We start from the raw sequence: 18,496 nt of genomic DNA, 5'->3' as shown, positions 1-18,496 counted from the left end.
TGATGGTGCATAAGGGGTAAATAGTTTAGAGGAGCATTATATGTTTATACAATGTCTAAATTATATGCATTTTTTGTATAATGCATATTATTTTAAATGTATACATTTTAAACATCTGTATATTTTCTGTGTTCTTTATTTATTTGAAACATTAATATTTGTTTTTCTAAATATAATTATGATATCGAAGTCAGTAGCCACAACTTTAAATATTTACTACGTAACGACAAAGTTAAAGATTATACAGTTATATAACACTATAAAGTATAAATCTGAGAACTTGTAGTTACGCCTCTGACTTATAACATTCATGCCACATTGCCCATTGTGTATTAAATATATAACCTTTTTTAAGTTTATATTTTAATGAGTTAAATTTTAGTTCAAAGCATTTTGTTTTTTTTTCTCTTGTATTTTTGTTTTCTCAAATTTTAGACAATGGTCGAGATGTCAAAGGTAATGTACTATTGCTCAATGCCCTATTGTATGCAGAGTGCAACTTTGCTTGGCATGACAACTTGCCTGCTGCATGAATAATAGAATGCTGTGTATTTATACCATATAACCAGAGGCATTACTAAACCTGTATTGAATTTGCCTAGCAGTGTCTTTTAAGAAACATGTACATATACTTGATAAGTGGTACAATAAAAAAATGCTAAACAGTAGTAAGAAAATCAATAGTTTAATTTTAAAGAACTTGGAAACTTTCTAATTTTATACATTGTAATTTGCAGTCTAGAAAATGAAGTCTAGAAAATGTGCACATTTTAAAAATACATTGTATGCTGCTGGAAAACAGAGGTAATAGAATCAATAGTTTAATTTAAAAAAATCTGGGAACATTATAATTTTATATCATGCATTATAGTTTGCTTTTTTCATGAAGATGAGTAATCTTAAATCTAGAAAATGTGCACATTTTGAAAATACATTTTGTGCTTCTGTAAAACAGAGGTTTAATAAAATTCCTATAATCTCATTTTCATGCAAAAAATGTTTACATTATTTTATACAGTAACATTTGATTCAATTATGTATTGTGGACATTTTATAATGGTTTACATATAAGACTTTTGTTGTGTCAAAATGTACACGTTAATAATGAACTTTTTAATTTCACAGGCTTACAGGTAGTAAAATATAATAAACCTCTTAGCTGCCAGAAAACTACTTCTGCAATCTATTTCTTGCTACTCTGGTAGCAAAGTGGTGATTTTTAATAAAACACTGGCATTTTTCCTTCATTCACTCCTTTTTTGTCTCCTTAAAAATAGTTTCACATTCCTGGATGGCAGGGGGTATGGTTTTTTTAAGTTTACTATAGCATCATAATGTTGTTGCATGCCTTTATTGAAATTAGAAATCCCATAAGAATAGTTTGCCATGTGCGTTAGAATATTCTTAATTTATTTATTGCCAGGGACTGATTATATAGGGCCAGATTACAAGTGGCGCTATTTCACTCAAGTGTAGATGCTAGAAGTAAACTTCTGTGTGCATCAGGCAGTGCACATATTACAAGTTTGTGCGTAATCGAAAACCGTGTCGGGTTAGCGCACATGAAGAATTGCTAACTTCAGTGTGGGTTATTAAAATATTAAATATAAAATATGGATTTTAAATAATTTTATTTATATTTTTAAATATTTTATAATTAATATTTCAATAAAGTTGGTTAACAATTCTTCATGTGTGCTAAACCGACACCACATTAGACCTAAATCGTGAACGCTGATGCGCATTACGCATATTGCACATTCAGATGTTCTTTTCATAGAAAATAATGTAATTTGTATTATTAGATGTTCAGTATATCTCTCCCTATACATATATTATATATATTTATAATATATGTATATATAGGGAGAGATATACTGTACATCTAATAATACAAATTACATTATTTTATATATATATATATATATATATATATATATGACAATGTTAATATAAATGTTCATATAATGTTAATATAAAATAGATATCTAAACATATATATCAATAGGAATAGATATACAGGTATAGGTATATAAAGATATATATAGCAATATGTATTTACAATAAAATTACATTATCCTGAAAGTGAAGTGAACATTGGAATGTGAAATATGTACAGTAAATATACATTAAAAACATAAATACTTAACATATGTACACACATCTATACATACACACACATATATATATTCATATAAATACATACAAACATACACATATTTAGACATGTGTATATATATATATATATATATATATATATATATATATATATATATATATATATATATTATAGCCCTTTGCAAACACCTTGTCATATACCATAGACCAGACATCCTCAAAACCAGTGGTTTTGAAACTACATTTCCCATGATGCTCAGCCAGCATATCAGCTGGCTGAGCATCATGGGAAATGTAGTTCCAGAAACCTCTGGAGAGCCAATGTTGAGGATGTCTGATTGACCTTTTAATCCTTATAACTTTTTTTTTTAATATTTATTTTAATACTTTTTATCAGAATGTGTTTATATGAGTGTAACTGTATTATTTAGTGCAACTTTTTTAACGCACTACCCTTTACGTGGTACACGACAAGCATAAAATGCGATTGTGCTCTAGTGTTCGCATTTACTTTCAACTTGTAATACGCTCGCTATTTCTGGCGCACGCAAAAAAAAAACCATATTACTCACGCGCAACAGTTAACGCTCCGCTTGTAATCTAGCTCATAGTCATTTATTGTGCCGGTATTTTTCCTGTATAACAAGTAAACATATATTGCATTTAAATGTTTAGAAAGCCAAGCTGTTTTGTTAACAGAAAAATAAAATTTTATTGCTAACCACTTCAACTAAATGTAAAAAAAGAATGTAATGGAAACTGTATATTTCTGTTCTTTAGCACCGTTCTCAATAAGTGGCTGTGGCAAATCTTTTCTGTGTGGTATTTCAATGTGAAATTGTTAGCTTGCATGCTGAGTATGATTATCTTGTAATATAACATGTTATGCTTTCTAACCATCATCAGTATTTGTTCCCTGTTCTCATTCAGTTACTAATCTCTGTGTTTGCTGTTTATGGTACCAATCATGGTTTTTAGCTACATGATTTCTAAGAATTGCTTGTGTATTTCATGATGTAAAAGCAATATATTTCACAGAGTAGTTCTTTTGCACCAAGTGCTGTAAAACCCACCATTTTATGGTGAAATACACGTAGCATTCTCATAGTTGTTCTAGGGGTTAATGTGATGTACAATATCTGCATTTGCCCTTTTAACTAATTTTACAGCCATTTATTCCTCCCAAAGGCTCGTTCACATTAGGATCAAAGTCCCATAGTGCTAGCTGCCTCTTTAAAGGGCCATTGTAGCGGAAAAATGGTATGCTCTAATTTGTTAGAGGCTGTAACTATCCTGCAACTCTGTTTAACCCCCAAAAAGGGGTTCAACACATATTTAAAGTACTGCTTTCAAGCCACAGAAAACTGCTGGTCCTAAGTGAAAACTAACAGTGACCCAATCAGCTACGGTTGTCTCACAACCCAGCTGTGCAATTGCCATTACTTATTGGATTACCGGCAGTATTCAAAAATATTTTCCAATATGAAGTATGTATTATTTTTCTTTCAGTACATGGGTTAATGCCTATTACAGTGAGCTCTTTTAGACAATATCAATAAAGGAAGATGTATTTTAATACTTTTTATTTGCTGCCTCTCACTGGATTGTGAAATCATTCTTTGAGTTCACTGAATAAAGGAGATTTATATTATTAATATTAAAGGGACAGTCAACACCAGAATTTTTGTTGTTTAAAAAGATAGATAATCCCTTTATTACCCATTCCCCAGTTTTGCATAACCAACACAGTTATATTAATACACTTTTTACTTCTGCGACTAACTTGTATATAAGCATCTTCTGACCGCCCCTAATCACATGACTTTTAGTTATTATCTATTGACTTGCATTTTAGCCAATTAGTGCAGTGTCTGTCACTAGCCACAGGCGTGATCACAATGCTATCTATATGGCCTACATGAGCTTGCTCTCCCCTGCTGTGAAAAGTAAATAAAATAGAGGCGGCCTTCAAGGGCTTAGAAATTATCATATGAGCCTTCCTAGGTTTGCTTTCAACTAGAATACCAAAAGAACAAAGCAAAATTGTTGATAAAAGTAAATTGGAAAGTTGTTTAAAATTACATGCCCTATTTGAAAAATAAAAGTTTTTTTTTGGCCTTGACTGTCCCTTTAATTATAAATCACATCTCTTATGCTAACGATTTTATTACTTACAAAATGTACACAATAACATGACTTATAACAGCTATGCCAAAATGGTAGAACTGATTATCTAAATGATGACAAGTAGAGCAGAACACAGTAGTGTTATGTAATTGAAAGTCCTTGTTTTTCCAGCAACCAGTAGAGATGGCATAGTTTCAGATTGAAAATGAATATATAAATGTGTTCTGTACAACTGTGCCACAATACTAAATAGAAAAGCGTTCATGCACCAACTAAACTAATATCTATCTTCCTCTGTTTTAGTAAAACTTTGCAGTAAAATAATAGACATGAAAGCACTCACGTTTTCTCCATACTGTCATGCTTGACAGGTTAAAGAGCCTTGGTGCTCACTGAAGAGCCCGGTGGGGTTGGTCCATAGATACTTTTTTAAGCAACAAAACCCCAGACTGGTTTACTCCAATAAAAAGAAAGTTTATTGGAAAAAAAACTGTTAAAAAAGGCACAGCTCCCCTCTACAACTGACGCGTTTTGGAAGTAAGCAGTACTCATAGATAATTTGTTAGAGAGGTGCCTTCCTTAGTATAGCAAGACATATCATTTGATTTGCCAATACTGCCATTACTTCTGTTTGGTAACAAACCAATAGGTGGGGGATCCAATCAGAAATTCTCATTTCTTGATATTGTTAATAGTAAGGCTAACTCACACAGCAAATTTATTGCTAAGTATATACAATTTAAGCCATATTTTCAGACTTAGATATAATGTAATTTAATTTAATTTGTAAGTTGTATATCAACCTTACTATAATTCAAGACTATATATAACTAATTTATAAATTGATGTCTGAAAATGCATCTAATATTTATTTTAATTATTTGTTTAATTCCTTGATTGATCCAACACATTATTGTTCCAAACCACAATTATATAAAGTATATGAACTCAGAGGGATCCTATTACCAATACTTAACATTTACATATTTACATATTGGTCCTTATATAATCACTCGCAAAAATACATAATCCCAAATTCATCTGGTGAATAGCCTATAATAATTTAGTTTTAAATGTAATTCTTTATAAACTGATTAAGCTAAATAGTTATCACTTTTCCAAATAATTTAATCAAAAATGTTATCGCATTAAATTAAATTTAATTAATTAAAATTACAGTAAATATAACCATTGTATAGCAGATCAAATCATAATGAAGACATTATCTTATTTTATTTATTCCGACTGATTATTAAGGTCATATTCTGAATTGAATCTATTGGGTAATCTTGTACATAGTTTAAATATCCAGCATGTCTTACCACAGCTCAGTAGTTTATCTCTATCTCCTCCTCTTGGGGGAGGAGTCACATGTTCTATTGTTTGCCATCTTAATGGATTTACCACTGTGTTGTGTTGATGGATAAAATGTTTAGCTAGGGCTAAACACTAACATTTGCATCTAATATTGCTCAAACGTTTTACAAATTCAGGAAAATTAGAATTTCGGATCGGATCCCCCACCTATTGGTTCGTTACCAATGAGAATTAATGGTAGTATTGTCCAATCAAATTATATGTGTCACTATATTAAAAAGACACTTCTCTAACAAATTATCTGTAAGTATGGGTTACTCCAGAAAAGTGTCACATGCCATGCCTTTTTTACTGTTTTTTAAGCTATTTGTTTTATCCATGCTGCTATTATTTTTTATGCCACATTGTTGCAATAAAGTGTATTTTCATTGGAGTGAGCTGGTCTGGGATTTTGTGGTTGCACAACTATGCACTACACTGCACTAAATTTGTTGTCTTTAGTTGTTTAAAACATCTATATTATTATTATTATTGGTTATTTGTAGAGCGCCAACAGATCCACAGCGCTAATATATCACTTACATCCTGAAAAACATTAGGAAAACACACACCTCTACACTTTAACAGACTAGTATATGGAACTGGGAGGTTGAGAGCTAAGCTGGCAGACCTGTGGTTGGGATTACAGTGAAAAGGAATTGAGTTGTTGCAAATTTGGTGCGGGGTCAAGGCAGATCTAAGATGAAACATAGATACATAGAAAAAAAATTTGATTGTTGATAAGAACCAAAAGGCCCATTAAGTCTACCCATATGACTTGTTACTTTTTTCTTAGTAGAGCTTTATGCATGTCCCAGGCATTTTTTAATTATTTTAAAGGACCTTTATTGGAAGTTTATTCCATGAATCTACCACCCTTTCAAGTAAAAAAGGATGCTTCCTCGCATTTCTTCGGAATCTGCTACCCTCTAATTTAAGATTCTATCATGTCTCCTCTTTGCCTTCTCTCCTCTAAACTATACATGTTTAGATGAAAGAATCTTTCTTTGTATATTTTATATTTTAGGCCATGTACTATTTTAGTAGCCCTCCTTTGGACAATTTTAACATCATCAGCCTTTAGTCTTACTATCCCTCCCCTAGTTTTTCACTAATATATCTAAATAAGGTTGTCTTCATTTTTTACTGATTGTGCTATTCTCTCTTCTGCATCAGCTTTAGCCTATCTGATTAACTGCTTTGTCATCTTTTGTTGGGGTCTTTATTTTTCCCTTTACTCTTCTGAGCCAGTGTGTTTACATTTTTAAGACTGTCATTTTTGTTTTAACTGCATGTGCTACTTTTCTTGAAAACCATATTGGTTTTATTTTACTTTTACAAAGAAGCCAAATACGGTGTTAAGTTCCATATAAAGTTGCTTCCTTAAAATAGTCCCACTATTTCTGTGCTCTTGTAATCTGTGCCATCCCTTTTATAGGATCATTTAGGCATTTGCCCATGTATGAAAAATCTGCCTTCCTTAAAATCTAAAAAATGTATTCTACTATGGTTGCACAGTACCTTTGCCTTAATATTAAACAATACAGACTGGTGATCACTAGAGTTCTGACCCACAGACACTCAGATACTATATCACTCTTTGTAAGTATTAAATGTAATATAGCTTCTTTACGTGTTGGTTCTTTTGTTAGTTGTTCAAGTGATTTCCCTTGGAAAGATTCCAGTAAATACTTAATTCTAGTTGATTTAGCTACTGGTACCTCCCAGTCTGCATCAGAATATTAAAGTTCCCACTACTATTACCTTGCCATTCATTGCAATTTTGGCAATTTCATCAGTTAATAATTGATCTAATACTTCATCCTGTAATGGAGGCCTATGTACTACCCTTTATTCAAACACCTGTTCCATTCAGTTTCTATAGTTATCCAAACACTTTCTACATTGACATTGGTTTCTACAATTTCAGTTCTTTTAGTATTGTCTTTCACAAACAGTGTGCCCCCTGCCTGGATTTGGGGTGCTGTATAGATGGGGCTCTGTCGATTTTGTGAAATTCTGACATTTATAGTGAAGGGACAGTTAGGAGTGCTGCATACACCTCTATATTAAAAAGGGAAGCAAGCACAAAATAAATCAACCACTTTTTATAGACTCATTCTGTTTGATGACGTTGTCTAGTAAAATAAATGATGAATTTCAGGGACTAGAGAGCTAGGCAAAGCTTGACAGGCAATTAAACAATATTAAATTAAACAATATAAGTTATAACCCAATCACCATCAGTGTTGAATACGGACATTTAATTCAACACCAGTATATAAGTTTACATGTAAAACATCTGCATTGTTTTTATAACTAATATGTTATATTTGAACAGACATGCGAGTATCCCAAACCTCTTCATTAAAGAGACATACTGTCCATAATTGGAATGGACATGGGTTACATTTCATTTTTGAATACAAACATGTTTGCAATATACACACATTAGTAAAAATGCTTCTAATAAAAGCTATAGTTGTTTCAAGAGTGTACTTAAGTATGCTTAGTGCCCTAGCATTTTAAACACAACACTAAAGGGCTTGTATCATCTGATAATGAATGCATTTGTATAATTGCTGAAATGCTAGAAACCCTACAGGCTTTCTGAGCAACTGAAGTTTTTAAAATGCAGGTGCGCTGAGAATATCTAGCTATGCTTCATATACGCATGCAGAGAAAAATGCTAGCACTAAAACAGTAATAACGTTTTACTAGAAGCATTTTTTTAATATATACATATTGAAAATTAGGGTTGCCAGGTGTCCGGTAAAAGACCGGACTGTCCGGTATTTCAAGTTACTGCCCCGTAATTTAATTTAAAAACAAACAAACATAGCCTTAGGTAGTTAAGATGTGTTTAAAGTGTTTTGCAATTTTTTTTTAAAATGTTGCATCTATTTCTGAGTCCTACCATTGCCAGAGTCTAAGCCGCATCCGGGTCAACCTACCTACCCAGCAACTAAGTCAGCCCGTATTTACCGGCACCCTCTAATCCTACTACACTGTACGCATCTCACAGCAGCTGATCACGGTGCCCCAGCTCTGCCTCAGCCTGTGCCTGTTTGTCGTGCATGCCTGCTGTAAGTGTGTGTGAGACTGGGACTGTCAGATGTCATGACAGCAGGAAGACCTGCTGCAGGCTGTGCTGTCTACAGAGTCAGTCTATGCTGCTTACTCATTCTCAGAGCCGGCAGCAAGATAAGAATAGCGCAGTTAAAGCAGGGAGATCTTAGCTCAGACTCACTCAGTCAGTCTGAATAATACAACATGAGTTATGTGTCTCAGACTCAGACAGTTCTGCATCCACATGAACTCCCAGTGTATCTTAACCCCTTTTCTGATGAGCCATATAACAGCCTTATGTGAAAGCTACTTTTAGGTGTTTGCACTTATACATGCCCAGTATATATATATATATATATATATATATATATATATATATAGAGAGAGAGAGAGAGAGAGAGAGAGAGAGAGAGAGAGAGAGAGAGAGAGAGAGAGAGAGAGAAATAGATATATAGATAGATACACTTATTTTTCTAAACCCCCCTTGTCTGTCCAGACACCTGGCAACCCTATTGAAAATACGTTTCAATCCAAATATTTTATTAATCCATGTGCATTTCAATTTAGTCTGAAATATCCCTTTAAAGAGAAATTGCTACTTAACATGTAAATTGTTTAAAATATTTACACATACAACATAAATCAGCGCTAAAATATCTATGAGACAGGATGTTCTAAAAAATGTAAACTAGTATATAGATACAATTGCCAATGTGTAAATAAAAGCTAAGACACAATCAATAACACATAAGACATGCACAATAAACCACAGTTCATATTAAATAAAAAACATAAAATTTCCACCTATATAGGTTTGAATTACCCCATACAAAGTCCAACGGGGGATGAAATAGCAGCACAGTTCATGTATACGATAAAATGTCTGTTGTTCCCCAGGTGCAGCCTCCTTTCAGCGGTATTTCCAGGCTACCGCAATGGACACAAAGCTAATTCAAAGGACATATAGAGGAGAAGTGCAACCCAGGTTAACACTTTAATACAGATATATAAATACAAACACACGTAGTAACTTACATATAAAATTGACAAGTCCGGTATAGACAAATGTAGGCCCTGCACCCCTCTGTGGGCTATATTCCGGCTCCTCTACTCAGATGTTCAGGTACTTGGTTTAGTTGTAAGTCCTGTAAGAGCCTCTTGAAAGTTCGGCGTCTGACGTCACCAAGGAGGAGGGAACTGGAGTGTCCTCCAGCAAGCAGCGGCAACACAGTCCGGATTAGGGTCAGAGTACCCGTATCAGAAGACTCCTTAGCTAGACCACCCTACGCGTTTCGTCTGGATCCCGGCCAGACTTTCTCAAGGGAATTTCAAATTCAAATGAGCAGCTGCATCTGGCCTGTCACCCCGACAGGCCAGATGGGCGCTATTTTTGTCTCGGTTTAATTATGTCGTCTCCTACCTGCCTGGTAGTAAAAATGTTAGGGCTGATGCCCTCTCTCGACAATTTTCACCTCTGTCCAAGGAGGAGTCTGTACCTACTCCAGTTATACCTCCTGACCATATTTTGGCTACCATATGTACTAATTTGACTTCTCCCTTGGGAGAGGAGATCCTGGCTGCACAAACCAATGCACCTCCTGAGAAACCTAGTGGTAAGTGTTTTGTTCCTGAGAATCTTCAAACTCAACTTTTGCACACTTACCACTATCCTAAAGCCGCAGGTCACCCAGGCAAGAACCAAATGATTTGGTCTGTCACTCGACAATTCTGGTGGCCAGCTCTTCATTCTGATGTTGCTGCATATGTTGCCACCTGCTCAGTTTGTGCACAGAAGAAGACTCCTCAACGTCTTCCTGTGGGTCTTCTTCAACCTATTGCTAATGGTTAGTGTCCTTGGACACATCTTTCCATGGACTTCATTGTCGAGCTCCCTGTTTCCAATGCCAATACTGTTATCCTTATGGTGGTTGACCGTTTTTCTAAAATGTCACATTGCATTCCCTTGAAGAAGTTGCCTACCGCTCAGGAGCATGCTTCAATTTTTGCCCTGGAGGTCTTCCGTTTACATGGGTTACCCAAGGAGATAGTGTCGGACTGGGGTAGCCAGTTTGTCTCCAGATTTTGGCATTCCTTTTGTGCTCAAATGGGGATCTAGCTTTCCTTCTCCTTGGCATATCACCCTCAATCCAATGGGGCTGTGGAACGGTCTAATCAAGCTCTGGAACAGTTCCTCCGTTGCTATGTCTCAGATCACCACAGTAATTGATCTGAACTGTTACCTTGGGCACAGTTTGCTCGTAATAGTGCTATTAATGCTTCCTCCAAGTTATCCCCGTTCATGGCGAATTATGAGTTTCAACCATCCTTGTTGCCGATTCATTCATGTCTCAGGGTATTCCGGCTTTGGAGGAGCATCTCCGACAACTCCGTTCCACGTGGGTGCAGATTCAGGATTGCCTTCATCGTTCTATGCAGCGCCAAAAGATCCAGGCTGATCGTAGGTGTCTGCCCGTGCCTTCCTACCAGGTTGGTGAGAGAGTTTGGCTGTCCTCCCTCAACTTGAATCTTCGTGTGCCTTCCAATAAACTGGCTCCCTGTTATGTTGGTCCTTTTTGAATACTCCGACTGGTCAATCCTGTGGCCTACGCTCTTGAAGTTCTTCCTGCAATGCGCATGTCCAATGTTTTTTATGTCTCCCTCTTGAAACCATTGTTTTGTAATCTGTTTACCACTGTGTTGCCTCGTCCCCGCCCTATCTTTGTTGACAACCATGAGGAGTATGAGGTCAGCAGCATTATTGACTCTCGTATGTCCAGGGGCCGCGTACAGTATTTGGTTCACTGGAGGGGCTATGGTCCGGAGGAGCATTCATGGGTTCCCTCCTCTGATGTTCATGCTCCCTCCTCCTCGTTTTGGCTCCTGACTCGGCTCGTCTGACTACTCGCTTTGGCTCCTGACTCGGCTCGTCTGACTACTCGCTTTGGCTCCTGATTCGGCTCGTCTGACTACCAGTTCTGGTTTTGCTTCCTGGCTTATTATTTGACTTGTGGACCTTTTATTATTTTTTGCTATTAATAAAGGTGTGATTATTTTTGCACTTCTTGTCTCAGTCTGATTCCTTGCACCCTGACATGAATACAGAGAGCGTATTGCTCTCAGCATTCAGCGATGTTTGTCGGACCTGATCCGCACTGTCAGATCAGGTCCGACAAACATTTGTTTAATATGCCTCATAGAGACCCATTTATCAAGCTCCGTACAGAGCTTGAAAGGCCGTGTTTCTGGTGAGTCTTCAGACTCCCCAGAAACACGGCCTTTCAAGCTCCATACGGAGCTTGATAAATGGGCCTGTATAGAGGCCCATTTATCAAGCTCCATATGGAGCTTGAAAGGCCATGTTTCTGGCGAGTCTTCAGACCCTGTCCACCTGTTCTGATGAGGTGAACAGGAATCGCCGCAATTCAACCCGATCTAATACGATCAGGTTGATTCACACCTGCAGGGGGCGGCGTATTGCACTCCGCATTCAGCGATGTCTGTCGGACCTGATCCGCACTGTCGAATCAGGTCCGACAGACATATGATAAATAGGCCTTAGTGAATATAACTGCCTAAGAGGGTACAATGATTATGTATTATTTCAGAGTTGGTAGAGCATAATGCTTTTTTTATTTCATAGATATATAAAAATTATAATTGCTGTATAAATAAAAACATTTTTCCCCTTGCATAAAATATATTTACTATTAATCAGAAAAAAAATATTTTATATATTATTGACACATTATTCCAGTTTAATTATTAGTAAATTATTAAAGTACATATATGCCATTAGTCATTTAAATATTTTAGCAAAATGCAAAAAAAGTAATATTTTTGGAATAGTACTCCATTATTTTTATATCTTTAAAATGTACAGTTGTTTGTGGGGGGTGGGGGGAGGTGGGAAAGATTTCATATAAGTATTTTTATTCTCTGCTGTGTATCAATTATATAATATTCAGACTTTATAAATGCCAGTCATACAATCATAGCATAGAACCATTAAAGTCAATGTCAGATGCAGCCCTATGATTAAACTCTTATCTTATATCTATAACAATTTCTGAATAACCCATGTAGACATTTTGTCATACTGATTCAGGATATCATGTAGAAGAATATCAACAAAGTATGAATCCACTATTTCCCTCTTTATTTTAATATAATTATAGATAGATCACTGATCTAGATGACTTCATGAGTCATATTCAGTTATGTTTTTAGTGCATATAGGACTTGATCACTCAGATTATGAGTTGAAAGTAAACTGTTTTTGCTCACGCGCTAACCAGTCGAGTGCAAAAAGCCAAAATTAGAACATCACGTGTGCATTCAGGTATTGCCCCGTAGAAATCCATGGAGCAAAAAAGTGGGGGGAAAACTAACACCCCACTTGCGTGCAAGCCCTATCGCATATTCTCATGTGCTCTAACCTGACATGAAAATATGAATTAAAGAATATGTTCTAAAGTTATATATATATATATATATATATATATATATATATATATATATATATATCCAAAGGAAAAAGGCAAATGGCTCCAGCACTGTTTCATAAAAGTAGAAAAACCTTTATTGGGGTATCATCATGAAAAGACAGCAACATTTCGGGTAACGCAGACCCCTAATCATGCTATGGATTGCTATGCAGCACAGCTTTACAGGGAGTGCAGAATTATTAGGCAAGTTGTATTTTTGTGGATTAATTTTATTATTGAACAACAACCATGTTCTCAATGAACCCAAAAAACTCATTAATATCAAAGCTGAATAGTTTTGGAAGTAGTTTTTAGTTTGTTTTTAGTTATAGCTATTTTAGGGGGATATCTGTGTGTGCAGGTGACTATTACTGTGCATAATTATTAGGCAACTTAGCAAAAAACAAATATATACCCATTTCAATTATTTATTTTTACCAGTGAAACCAATATAACATCTCAACATTCACAAATATACATTTCTGACATTCAAAAACAAAACAAAAACAAATCAGTGACCAATATAGCCACCTTTCTTTGCAAGGACACTCAAAAGCCTGCCATCCATGGATTCTGTCAGTGTTTTGATCTGTTCACCATCAACATTGCGTGCAGCAGCAACCACAGCCTCCCAGACACTGTTCAGAGAGGTGTACTGTTTTCCCTCCTTGTAAATCTCACATTTGATGATGGACCACAGGTTCTCAATGGGGTTCAGATCAGGTGAACAAGGAGGCCATGTCAATAGATTTTCTTCTTTTATACCCTTTCTTGCCAGCCACGCTGTGGAGTACTTGGACGCGTGTGATGGAGCATTGTCCTGCATGAAAATCATGTTTTTCTTGAAGGATGCAGACTTCTTCCTGTACCACTGCTTGAAGAAGGTGTCTTCCAGAAACTGGCAGTAGGACTGGGAGTTGAGCTTGACTCCATCCTCAACCCAAAATGGCCCCACAAGCTCATCTTTGATGATACCAGCCCAAACCAGTACTCCACCTCCACCTTGCTGGCGTCTGAGTCGGACTGGAGCTCTCTGCCCTTTACCAATCCAGCCACGGGCCCATCCATCTGGCCCATCAAGACTCACTCTCATTTCATCAGTCCATAAAACCTTAGAAAAATCAGTCTTGAGATATTTCTTGGCCCAGTCTTGACGTTTCAGCTTGTGTGTCTTGTTCAGTGGTGGTCGTCTTTCAGCCTTTCTTACCTTGGCCATGTCTCTGAGTATTGCACACCTTGTGCTTTTGGGCTCTCCAGTGATGTTGCAGCTCTGAAATATGGCCAAACTGGTGGCAAGTGGCATCTTGGCAGCTGCACGCTTGATTGTTCGATGATCACGCTTCAGAAGCTTTGCAATTTTAAGAGTGCTGCATCCCTCTGCAAGATATCTCACTATTTTTGACTTTTCTGAGCCTGTCAAGTCCTTCTTTTGACCCATTTTGCCAAAGGAAAGGAAGTTGCCTAATAATTATGCACACCTGATATAGGGTGTTGATGTCATTAGACCACACCCCTTCTCATTACAGAGATGCACATCACCTAATATGCTTAATTGGTAGTAGGCTTTCGAGCCTATACAGCTTGGAGTAAGACAACATGCATAAAGAGGATGATGTGGTCAAAATACTAATTTGCCTAATAATTCTGCACTCCCTGTAAATAGGCTGAATACCTTAATTGCAAACATATTAACTCCATAAGAGCCAAACATTGTTAACCAAATGTGAATGTTTCTACTGCCATCTACAGGATAGGTACATATATTACTCATAGTAAGCATTTAAACCACATTTTTCTGCAAAGTTAGAAAATGTTAAGCACATAGGTAAAGTTAAACACATGAGCCATGTTACATATTTTGATCATGAGATCCAAAATTTAAAATATTTATATAAATGTAAAGAACTATCATTTATAAAAACAAATGGAGATCATAATCTCTGTTTAAACCTACAGGATACAGAGTTTTTAGATGTTGAATCCACCATACCTCTCTCTTTTTTAATTCCAATTCCCTATTACCTCCTCTCCTAAGTTTTGGAATGTGAATGATTATTAGGAACGTAAGTTTACTGACAGTGTGTCCCATTTCTAAAAAATGTGAAGAAACTGGGAGTGTTCTATCTTGGCATCTAATTGAGGATTTATGTCCACTAATCCTATCTTTTATGGGGCATGTAGTCTCTCCTATATAGCCCCTCCTACAAGAGCATTTTAATAGGTAAACCACAAAATCTGTATCACAAGTATAGTAACCATTAATTTCCCTAATTTTTCTATCATTGGTTTGTGTTATGTGTTTACCTTTTATCATTGCATTACATTGTGCACAATGAAGACAGAGGTATGAACCTTTCTTAGGAGTTGTGAGATAGGTAATTCTATTGGTATTAGTGCCACCTATGTCAGCCTTAACTAAAGTGTCCCTAATGTTTTTAACTCTTCTATAGAAGTGCATGGGGGGAACTTTAAATTCAGGTATATGAGGGTTAAACTTTCCTAAAAGATACCAGTGTTTCCTTATAATATTAGCAATATGATCACTGTGTGTATTGAACTCAGAAGAGAAAATGACACGTTTAGTGTCCTTCTTTGTCTTTACCTTTGTATCATGTAAAACTTCATTTTTACACCTAGTGATCATACATGGGGATATCCTCTTTCAATAAATTTGTCAGCCATTTCCTCAAGTCTAGTGCCTTGCATATCCTTGTCTTGCACATTTCTAATGGTTCTAATAAATTGGCTTTTGGGAATAGAAGAAAAAATATTCTTAGGATGATAACTATTATACTGAAGTAGTGTATTGCGATCAGTGGGCTTCACATACAAATCTGTTATGAGGGTTGTATCTTTTTTATATATAACTGTGTCAAGATAATTCACAGAAGTGTAGGAAAAATTTAATGTGAATCTCAAACTGTCAGTACATTTATTGAGGTCCTCCACAAAATCTATTAAAGATGTTATAGGGCCCCTCCATATGCCAAACACATCGTCGATATAGCGCAGCCATAACCTGCATTTTGTTTTAAAGTATTGGTTAGTATAAACATTCCTTTGCTCAAACTGACTCACGAAAATGTTGGCGTATGAAGGGGCCATATTCGAACCCATAGCGGTTCCTCGTTTTTGCAAATAAAAAGTATCTTAAAAGAGGAAATAATTAAGATATAAAAGTATATTAAGTAAATGCTCAATAAAATTACCTTGTTGCAAAGAAAAGTTTTTTTCTTGTTTAATTGATTCAAGAACAGCTTGAATGCCTGCCTCATGAGGAATACATGTGTAAAGGCTCACAACATCTAATGAAAACAGGATATCATTCTCCACATCTGAAATTCAAGAAAGTTTTTCTAATAAATCACCTATGGTGAAAGACAGGCACCAAGTTTACTTTCAACTCGTAATACAAGCGGTAAACCAGACGAGCACAAACATTCGCAAAATAAACCTTATTGCTTGTGTGTAAACATTTGCGTGCCACTCATAATCTGGCACATAGTGTTTGAGAGTTAAAAAGTTCTAAAAGGAACAGCCAGGCTGATATCTTTCTTCATTAAATAACCAGGAAACCTTAGTGACCCTTAAGTTTGTAATATAAGAAAACCTGCCCCAGTAGCATATCTATCTACATCTATGTATACTGTATGTCTCCCAATTACTTGTTAGGTGGCGGACTGAAATCATCCCGATCTGATATGATCGAGATGATTGACACCCCCTGCTAGTGGCCACAAGAAATGCTTGTGCAATGATAAATGCCGACAGCGTATGCTATCTGCATTTAGTGAGGTTGAGCTTGACCCTTAGTAAATCTACCCCAGTGTCACCACATACAAACTGCCTTATCCTCTCTTCCTCCTAGCCACACCCACACAAGCTCCCTAGTTAAAGATCTTGTCATATTGTGAGGTTTGAACATTTTCCCTTTTGACCATTTTTTTATTTTTTTTTATTTTTAATTCCATATTTACCATATTTTCAACCCCATAAAAAGTATGTTATTTGTAATGGTCTAAGAGCTGATGAACTAGACAGCATATGTACAGAGGCATAACTAGAAACTCCAAGGCCCCGGTGCAAGAATCCATAAAGGCCCCCCCCAGTCATAGACATTCATATGGACCCACAGTCACCTGTGTGCACACACACATATGGCTTCTGTGATATTAATATTTGACATAATATGCTGCTGGAGAGTGTACTAGCTGGCACAGTATGTGTGATATATACTCACTTTTGTTGCCAACGGTTTAGACATTAATGGTTGTGTGTTGAGTTATTTTGAGGGGCCAGCAAATTTACACTGTTATACAGGCTGTACTCTCACTACTTTACATTGTAGAAAAGTGTTATTTCTTCAGTGTTGTTACATGAAAATATATATTAAAATGTTTACAAAAATGTGAGGGGTGTGAGATACTGTGTATATCTATCTATCTATCTAACATATATACATACATTCAAACATACATTCACACACACACTTACACATATATATATATATATATATATATATATATATATATATATATACATATACACATATATACATACATTCAAACATACATTCACACACACACTTACACACACACATATATATATATATATATATATATATACACACACACACATATATATACATCTATATAAATATAAATATATATATATATATATATACATATACACATATATACATACATTCAAACATACATTCACACACACACTTACACACATATATATATATATATATATATATATATACACACACATATATATACATCTATATAAAAATATATATATATACACATATGTACATGCATATTATATATATATATACATATACACACATATGGCTGCACGTGTTAGATTTTACACAATACCCTCATAAGCAGACCAGCAATCCCTATTATCTATTTACTCTTTGAGATATATAGGTATAAAAAATTAGGCTAATTAATTAATTAGTAACAACTTTTTAACACTTTACAATTTTAAAACTCACTGAGAAATGAAGCCTTATGTCTTTCACAGGGTTAAGTTCTCACTAGTGCCAAAATGGATAGTGGCTTCTTCCCTTGGTGATGTCAGAGTGCAGAGAGTTAATGGGAAATCCTGAGAAGTCAGTCAATAAGAGCTCAGCTATCTACATATTTATGGGAGCTCAGGAATTTGTGTTGCCTTTGCAGAGACTACACGTGCAGTCAGGAGCCAATGAAATCTGTAGCTAAGTTTGTGCTGAAGGCAGCTGGGCCCCCCAGTGAGGGGTCAGCTTCCAGGGCCCGGTCTCAATTGCAACCTCTGCATCCCCAGTAGTTACGCCCCTGCATATGTAGCAT

The 18,496-nt window shown here is 35.7% G+C and overlaps 1 protein-coding gene across 1 annotated transcript in view; it reads left to right on the top strand.

The window, feature by feature from the left end:
• KCNH7 (potassium voltage-gated channel subfamily H member 7) overlaps positions 1 to 18,496 on the top strand; it is a 1,107,705-nt gene that overhangs the window by 656,747 nt on the left and 432,462 nt on the right. Inside the window, exon 5 of the mRNA XM_053698381.1 lies at positions 436 to 456. Coding sequence (XP_053554356.1) covers positions 436 to 456 — 21 coding nt within the window. The remainder of the gene's footprint in view (positions 1 to 435; positions 457 to 18,496) is intronic.

This window comes from Bombina bombina, chromosome 1 (genome assembly GCF_027579735.1).
Source record: "Bombina bombina isolate aBomBom1 chromosome 1, aBomBom1.pri, whole genome shotgun sequence".
Classification (NCBI taxonomy): Eukaryota; Metazoa; Chordata; class Amphibia; order Anura; family Bombinatoridae; genus Bombina; species Bombina bombina.
This window is presented reverse-complemented; position numbering and strand designations above follow the sequence as displayed.